We start from the raw sequence: 9,393 nt of genomic DNA on the forward strand, positions 1-9,393 counted from the left end.
CGATCACTGTTCCTGATGCACACCTGTCATGGCAGTCGGATTCCCTCTATATCAGGGATCTCGCTGCACCAGCAGTTCCAGGCAGTAAGTTGCGCCGGCGGCAACAGTTCATCCCAAGGGTGCTTAAGCTTCCACAAATCTTGGAAAATCAGCTCGGCAGGCACTGAATATGGGGTCACAAAGCCGGGGGGGTCGTAAAGCCTAGCAAGTGGCAGCAATACTGTTCTCTTCGTTGTCGGCTTCGTCGAAATGAAGGCCGCAATCTTGTTGGTGCTCACCACTATTGTGTCATCTGATCTGTACAATGGGAGCCCAAGAACCTTCATTCTATTAGGATCACCCTATTCGGTCTCGAAGGCAACTCCATCGGCAATAAACTGGTCTCGCAAAGATGATACGTTGAATGCCCATTTGCGTAATTCCATGCCTGCATCGGACTTGATGGTTTTCGCTTCTGTGTAGCTTTTGTGCACTGCTGCCTCGTTGTCAGCACCGACGACTAAATCATCCACATAGAAAGAACAAAGAAGGTTGCCACCGTGTCCGGGAACCGCTTTTTGAGCGCCATCAGATGATGACGCAGGGTGGCTGCCAACAGGAACGGGCTGGAGGAGGCGCCGAATGGCACCCTTGTCATTTGCCACCTTGCAATAGGCGGAAATGGTTCATACTCAGTTGGAAGGCACTCAATACACAGGAACCCCAGGGCGCGTCTGTCTTCTTCCCGTATCACCATTTGCAAGTACGCCTTCTTTATGTCGGCTACTAGCGCCACGCGCTGACCTCGAAAAGCCAGAAGTCGTAGAAGGTCCGCATCCAACTTGGGTCCCTTTAGGAGCACGTTATTTAGCGAAGGATGGCCCGGTGCGTGTGACGAGGCGTCGAAGACGACGCGAAGTTTAGTAGTGACTGCATCTTGTCGAACCAGTCCATGATGAGGCATGTAATATGTCCTCGGCGTCCCGCGTGTTCCTTGAGTGGGTACTCACTCAGCATGGCCCTCGTTGAAATAATCTCGTTTTGTATTGTCATACTGTGGCAACAAGTCCAGTCGGCTGCGGAAAAGCCTGAGCTGCATGCGCAATCGCTGCTCTGCAAGTGCATAGTTGTCTTGCTGGGCTTCCAGTCCTGGCTCTTGAATCAGGAGTGGTACTTCGTAGCGCCCGTCGTGCTTGCGAATTTCCCGTTCAAACTGCATCGTCGCCTCGACGTCTAGCCCAAGACCTTCTGACGTTTCCTTGATGCCAATGGCTTCTAAGCGCCACAGATCTGACGGGTCGATCTCCTCGTCGGAGTTGCTTCCCGATGGGTCAGCGTGAGCGATGAACATTGCGCAGGATGGTTCGGATGCGCCATGGCTGCCGTTGTCAAGGTCGGCTCCCTGTACAGTCCCCCCGAAGATTGTTTGGGCTGCCTTTCGGTAAGAGGTAAGGCGTGATATTCTTCCCGACTACAGCTTCCTGTACGAGTCGGAGCCAATGAGGATGCTGAATCGATCCTCCATGTGGGTGTCTACCAGCCGAACGTCTGCCGCAGTCACGTTGCGCTGCGCCACCTTACTCAGTACTTCTGCGTTTACAGGTGGACTTGTCACCGCACAAATTTCGGGGACCTCCAAAGCCTCGATGGTGATGCGTCTTTCGTCGCGCTGACTCTTCAGAGTGATTGCGACGCGATTTTTGCATCGCACGGATGACCTCGGCCGGGAGTCTCTGAAAGTAACGAGCGACAACGAGCGAAAGTAACGAGCGAAAGTAACGAGCGATTCGGTGTGACAGGTCACGCCGAATAAACGTGCGCTGACTGCCGGTATCCAACAGTATGCGGACTAGCAGCTTGTGGCTGGCTCCAATCACCCATGCCCCTCCGGGTTTGCAGGCAGATCCGGGCAGCGCTGCAGTCCCCGGACGATACGGACGCGACGCTAGGAGTTGCCTGTCTGTCGTTCGGCGCGCTGACTTGACCCGCTCCAGCCTTTAGAACTCGTCTATTCGCAGCTGCCTCCGGCGGGTGTGCTATGTCGCAGAGAACGGTGAGATGCCCTTGTTGGGAGCAACGGACGCAAACCAACGACCTCGACAGTCTAGAGAGAGAGAGAGAGAGAAAGACTTCATTTATATAGCACCGGGCAAAGTGACCCTTCGAGCCGCAACGGAACCACCGTCCACTGGTTCGTAACTTGCGGCGCTTTCCTTGCGGCGATATCTGCACCATGCACTCTGCTATACGGTGGTCTGCTGCACATAGAGGGCACTGCCGTTGTGATTGTTGTGACCGTGGTTCCACCCTCGTCAGCGAAGCACCTGCTGGTAAGGCAGCGGCCGATGGAAGGCCTGAATCAGAAGTTGGGTCCTCGCGCTGTTCGTAGAGGCGCCGCTCTGGAACCCTGGGGTGGTCGAAGTGGCCTTCCTCGCGGACTTCAACCTGGATGCACAAGAAGTCCAGTATTTTGTTCACTTGGTCCGCCCTTTCCGACGAGCTGGCTCTCTCGCTCACTGGCCTCGTACTACCCGACGAGCTGGCTGCTCCGTCCGATGAGGATGCCTTAACCCTCTGCCGTTACAAGGTCCCGAGGTCGGGTGGCAGGGCCTTCATCAGTACACGACGGACCACCGCGTACTCCGTCGCCGCCACCCCCAGACCCTTCAGCGCGTGTACACGGAAGGATATCTGGTCGTAGAGGTCTCAGAGTTTCTCGACCTCTGCAGAGCTCCGCACGGGAGCCAGCTGTCAATATGGTCCTCAACGAGCAGGTCAGCCTGGCCAAATCGGGCGGTGAGGGTGCTTATAGCCACATCGTAGTTCGAATCCGCGAGTGGGATCCCTTCGATTGCCGCCTTCGCCTCGACCGTCAAGTAAGATGTCAAATACTTGAATTTCTCGATGCGAGCCAAAGCGGGATTGCTGTGAATGGTGGCATCGAAATGGTCCCAAAACGCTTCCCAGCTCCGCCGGTCGCCCGAAAATGTCGGGATGTGCAGCTTGGGAAGAGCGGCGAAGCGCGTGCTGGTGATAACGGGAGAGACAGCTGGCTGACGCAGGGTGGCGCCCGAGGCCTCGTTCGGGCGATCTCCCATTCCCGAACCCCCAGCAACGGCGTGTGGGGTATCCGCGTGCCTTGTGGCAAACTCGACGCGCGCCCGACTGTCCACCACCTTATTGTCGTAATCCCACGAGGCAACCAGATCTGCCTCGAAGTCCTCCTCGCTGAGGCCCTCCTGAATCTTCTGGTCGAGAGCCTTCATCTCCTCATACCTCATGTTGACGAGGTTCAGAGGCCATTGAAAAGCGACAGCAGGCGTGGCCGGAACCAGAAGCAGGAATACAATGGTGGCAATTCCCTTGGTTATAGCGGCCCGAACCGCCCCACGGTGGCGGCGGACCTTGTTCATAGCTGGAGACTTGCCGAAACCAGGCGACCAGGTGTCTTCAGCACGAGCAGCGGCGGCGGACAGCATTCGACGACGAGGCGCGAGGAATCGCGCAGCCTCCCGAGAACCCAGGCCTTGCGTCCTCGACGTCTGCGCCGCGTCAGGTCAGGTCTGCTCGTGGCCTCAGTCTCCCGGGTTTAACGGCACCAGCATGTCGCGGATCGCGACGTAAGAAAGGAGCCCGACAGCCGGTCGCCCGTTCGATAGGCTCGTCATGCAGAACTCCTCCAGCGCGAGCCGCGAACTGGGCCCGTGCCCCCGTTCCCGTGCAGCGGCCTCTTCATTGCTATCATCATTGTCATTCTTCAACACCGAGTACAGGTGCTACATTCACAAGAAAGAAGATGAGGATTGCTCAACCTGCGCAAGTTGGGTCATCAAATGGATGTTTGTCCTTATCCGGACCGTTCCTACTGCAGTGCCTGCGGACTCGCCAACCCTATGGACGAGCACGAATGTGTCATCAATTGTGCCCTTTGTTGCAAACATCATCCCATTGGCGACAAACGCTGCACGCAGCGCTACCGGACCCCGTTTATTCTCCTGCCCCGCCCAGCGACGACCTCGCTCTAACTCGAAAAAGCGTAGTCCGAGGCACGGCTCCACTGTGCAGCTGGATCGGCAGAGCGTCAGAGGAACATCGGAGGGAACGTCACAGGTGAGCTCGGAGGCGACCCCCAGGCAGCACAGGACCGTTCGGCCTACCTCAAGCCGGTGTACTTTGGCCAGTGATTTTCCATCCAGCCTTTTTTCCGGCAGACGTGTACGACCCGTGTCCAAATGTGGGCCTTTTGGCCATACACGGCCGTACTCTCAAGGCTATCCAATGGCCAGTCTCTGTCGGCCGCTCGACCGGCTTAGGATCAGACGGCCAGATTCCCGCCGTAGGGCTCCGGTCATTCAAAAGTCACCGGTGTGCGGGCGAAGTACCACCACTGGAGGTCAGCCGAGATGCGGTCGTCGGACTCAAGCCGGACTAAAGCTGCTGAATGTTCGGCCATGCTACGGGCATTGGAGGTGAGCCACAGTACGTTACCTGTACTGAGGCCGGTGGACGACCACTGCATGCAACGCAAGCAGATGACTCAGTCGCACTGCCAACAGCACAAACCCCCCATTTTAGAAGAGCTTGTTGTTGGGCAAGTTCGCTCATGCTGGTGAATAAACACGGGCTTAGCACGAAAAAAGAACACATCTAGAAAGGACGGGACAAGCGCAAAATCTCAACTAACTTTTATTCGACAGAGCACACACATATAAGCACACTTGTCTTCTGGTCGCTCATGCGTACTTTCTACAACCATTACAATCTGTATCCCAAGTGTAGCTGAGCTCAGCATCAGACACCGCAACTAATTTAAAATCTACGCTTCGTCTTTGACAAGGCTCTGTTGTTATGGCGAATATAAGATAACACTTGTTTTTAAATACGCAGTCATAAAATGAGATCAAAAAACAGTTCCGGGCGCGAAGTTGATCCTACAAGTGCACAAGCTTAGCCTCTGATATATTTAGTACGAAAAACATAATGCAACATTGTTTTTGCCGCATTCTTAGCAGATGAATTGGCGGTAACTTGCGGTTTTGCGCCTCTTGCCTTTCTTCGATGGAGAGTCCCTGATATGGCGCCGGTTGAGCTTCTGCGTGGTGGCCGCTTGCTCGACGCCCTTGTAGTCCGGCTAATTTCGGCGAAGCAGGCCATCTCGAGCCGGACACCTATGCCGCTTCGACGTCTCCAATGCTCTCCATTGGAGACGTCGAATTCTCTAAGGTTGTGAATACCATCGAGCTTATGCTTCAACGAGGCCAGGGGCGAGGCGTGGTAGCGCTGCGACTGTCGAGGCTTAGCTGACCCATCGGTGTGGCACAGTCTTCCTTGGGCAATAAATGGTATTCCGAAGGCTTTAAAGGTTAACTGGTAATACCCAGTGAGTCCATGCAACTTGCCGGTTCACCTAGAGCACTCATTACTGCTTGACAAACGAAGTTCGTTCATTTAAAGCGTAGAAACACCGAGTGGATGAAAAACGCGTCTGCATCGCTCGGCTTTTTCCAAACGCGAGTTTCCAGAAGTGCATGGCTTCTCATCGCCCAGACGCGCGCCGTTATTCGGCTGTACACCGTCTACCAAAGTACCGACGGATAACCTGAGACTTTACGTGGGTTGATCTCCAGCTGAGCACCGGTTGCCAATTATCCTGCGGCCGTTCGCTTGCCGTGATCCGGCCAAAGACCGCAAACCGAATGAGCAATGTAAATTCTGGGGCCGCACGTAGGCCGGTCTCCTTTATTACACCGGTTTCCCGAAGAAAGCGAATATTCCGCCACCGGACGAGCGCTTCACCGTAGAGAGACCGAATGCACGGCAGCCGCACTCAGGTCGGTTTTCTTCCGAACACCATCTGCCACACGAATACGAATATTCTGTGGCAGGTCGCTTGCCGCGCTTCGGCTGAACACCATTTCCCGAAGGAAACAAGGTTGCCCTATGGCCGTCCGTCGGCCCTTGTTCTTCTGAACGTCGGCCGCCGAAAGTAAACTGGATATCTGGCAGCCAAGTAGCTCCCGCTGTGTGTCTGAACACGGGCGGTCGGAAAAATACCGAAGTGCTGGTTGCCAAATGTTGGCTGTTTAATGGCTGAACAGTGGCTGCAAGAACCTGGATGCTGACCGGACATGCCAGAAAGCGGCCATACACGGGCCGGTCCTGGAACTGACTTTCTGTGCTGCCTGGGCGGCCTCCCTAAAGGGTAGCTCACAGGGACACACTAAAACAGACCCCTCCCAAACATCACGCGGTGTCGCACACACTGAGTTAGCTAGCGTACGCGCAACACTCGATTAAGCCTTGGCTGAAAACACACAGCTTAAGGCAGAAATAGCACAACTCAAACGTAGCATAACCACTACATCAACCCGGCCACTACGACCACAGTTAAAGTCACACATTCCCCAGAGCAGATCCCTCCCCCCGAAACGAAGAGACGAGGACAACACGTCCCGTCAACAAACAATAGTACACAACGACCTACAATTACTGGAAAGCAAGCTGAAAAAGAAATTGTACAAGCGATTTGACAACCTGAGCAACATGGTAACCACTTTGGCCCGAGCTCTCAAGTTCAAAGAAACGATTGGCGGGAAAGTAACATCCCTGGAATATAGCCTTATGCATGTTTAGCACAACTCCACTGGTCCCAAGCGGCCTGCTCCGTACGCTCGTACCCATGGAGTGAAGGCCGCCACGATTGACAGCAACGAGGCTGAACAAAACCCAGCTCGCCATGGTAAGGACAAGACGTAATAACAGCTACCGCTTATGGCAGTGCAAGTCCAGGGGGTACTGATCCAAAAGTGAGTATTACGCCAATACCTAAGTTTCCTGTATCATAATTCACAGCGATAATAAAGATGATGATGATGCTTGGGTGTTTATGGCGCAAGGCCGGCTAGGGCAAAGGGCGCCAAAACGATGGTTAGGTATAAAGGATGCAAACATAAACTCTACAATCGTTCAACAAAAACACAAGTAAAATCAGTAAAAGACAATAAGGACGTCGGGTTGTGATGGTGCGTGGCATGAAATAAGGTTTAAAACTACGCGTGCTAGGAAATGAGGTGTAAAACCTTGATGTCGTTAAGAAACGTAAAGGTGTGTTGCACAGGAATTATGGGATCATCCGCTGAAAACAATACTGGGTGTAGTGGGATGTGTTGTCTGTATATTTGTGGGAACTGTTTGCATCTTGTTCTGCGGAGTTCTTTGCATGTAATGAGAATGTGAATTATGGACATGCCCTCTCTACACCTGCTACACAAGATTCTTGGAGATCCAGTGAGCAGATGGGAGTTTGTCGCGTGTGTGTGGCCTATCCGTAATCTAGCTAGGGCACCTCCCATGCTTCTGTTGTGTGATTGAGTAGTGTATCGCCCTATTTTGGGTTTTATTATGTGTAACTTGTTGTCTGTCTGTGTATGCCAGTTGGCTTGCCATGTTTTGCGAAGGTGTTGTCTTATGTGTGGCTTGAGGTCGGTGTAGGGTACTGTTGTTATGTCCACTGTGCTTGTAAGTGCAGCAGTAGCGGCCATTCGATCTACGGTCTCATTACCCGCGATTTCAGCATGGCCTGAAACCCAGCACAGGATTAGTTTAAAATTATTAGCATACACAGACATTCTGGCATTTAAAACTAGATGTACAATGTGTTTTTTTCTGGTTCTGTGTGACGACAATGCATGCACAACACTCAGAGTCTGTAAAGATGATGGACTTAGGAATTTCTTCTTTAAGAATGTGCTGAATGGTGATTGAAATGCCATGGACTTCTGCTGAAAAGATAGTGGTGTGTACGCTCATGTTTCTGCAAGAATTAAACTTAGGACCATGAGCGGTGCAAGACACCATCGTTGAAGTTTTCGAGGCATCACTGTAAAATTCGGCACATTTATGTTTATCATGCAGGGACAAGAAATGCTGCAGAATCGCAGCACTTGGAACCTTGCTTTTATCTGTTTCCATAAAAGAAACATCACGACAAACAGGCTGCAGTTGCCATGGTTGTACAACGTCAGAAAATGATGATGATGTGCATCCATCTAAAAACCCAATGGAAAGACCTGAAGCTTCCTCTCTCACCCTCAAACGAGTAGGGCAAAGAAACGAATGGACGATCTCAGAATAGCTGCGTTGTAGATGTATCATTGAGGAAAGGTTTAAAGGATGGTTATTCAATGACGACACCTTAAAAGCATATAATAAATCTACATACATTCGTTGATGCTCCAGGCACCATTTGTTACTTTCAACGTACAGACTCTGGGCATGGCTAGTGCGGAACGCAGCAGATGCAAGGCGCAGGCCCAATTGGAGCACTGGATCAAGCATCTTTAGTGCTGTTTTCCATGCCGACCCCTACACGACACTACAGTAGTCTCACCGAGACCCGACCAAGGCGGTAAAGATACGGAAAAGGAGTTCTTTGTCTCACCATTGGATTGGCGGGACAGGACTTTCAGAATGTTCAGTGTTTTCAGGCATTTATGTTTAAGTTGTTTGATATCTGGGACGAATATGAGTTTTTTACCAAATATCACGCCTAAAAATTTTGCTCCTTTTTTACAGGAACAGATGCACGATTAAGGATAATCTGAGGGACCGCAATCATCCCGTGCTTGCGGGAGAACACAACACAAGTACTTTTGCCCGGGTTTAGCTTAAACCCGTTAAGGTCCGCCCAGCCAGCAAGTTTCTTAACACCGAGCTGTACTTGACGTTCACGAATTGACAGGTTACAACATTTAAAAATATTTGTACATAGTCTACATAATCAGTTGAACCTTTCATGGGAAGTTGAACTGTTCGGGCCTTTATCTATCTACGTTAATGTAGTTTGGAGGTGGTCACCACCATATGGCTTAGTGCAAACATCCCACTCAAGAGATGAGACGACGACGAAGATCATATCATTTGGCCTGTCTGAACCAGCTGTGTGTAATTTTTCGCAGTTTTTGGCAAATTTAGTGCTCGATTCTGATAGTTCTGCTGTATTTAACACCAGAAATGGACCCTGCGGTGGGCGCAGCACCTATTGCGCCGCCGCCTGGGTCGCTTTCCTGCCCGCTGCCTGATGTCGTGCCCGGCATGGTCACTCAGCCGGCTGCGCCTGCTTCTTTGCTGCTGGAGGCTTCTTCTGGATCATCGGCTTCTCCTAGCGCTCCCTCAGGATCCATGATCACTCCGGGACAAGTAAGCCACGATCTCTCTGCCTTGGAACAACCTTTGCCAGACAACGAGGATATTTCCGACATGACGAGGTCTCTCCTTCTGGCACCGCAATACACGTGGAGGAGGCCGACAACCTCGCACACGATGCTGAACCCTTCCAGACAGTTCAAGCTCCAAAGCGCCGTCGAGGGTCTAAGAGCGTATTCAAAGCCCCGGATGTACATGCATCCCCGAAAA

General features: G+C 52.3%; 1 protein-coding gene across 1 annotated transcript; it reads right to left on the bottom strand.

Annotated features, from left to right (window-relative positions):
* Positions 1–2,645: 2,645 nt before the first annotated feature.
* Positions 2,646–3,260, bottom strand: LOC144159941 (uncharacterized). The gene has a single exon (XM_077691588.1). It carries the CDS (start codon positions 3,258–3,260, stop codon positions 2,646–2,648), a length of 615 nt encoding a protein of 204 aa, XP_077547714.1.
* Positions 3,261–9,393: the final 6,133 nt, after the last annotated feature.

The sequence above is a fragment of the Haemaphysalis longicornis genome, unplaced genomic scaffold (genome assembly GCF_048455015.1).
Source record: "Haemaphysalis longicornis isolate Haplotype H1 unplaced genomic scaffold, Haemaphysalis longicornis Haplotype H1 scaffold_10, whole genome shotgun sequence".
Taxonomy (NCBI): domain Eukaryota; kingdom Metazoa; phylum Arthropoda; class Arachnida; order Ixodida; family Ixodidae; genus Haemaphysalis; species Haemaphysalis longicornis.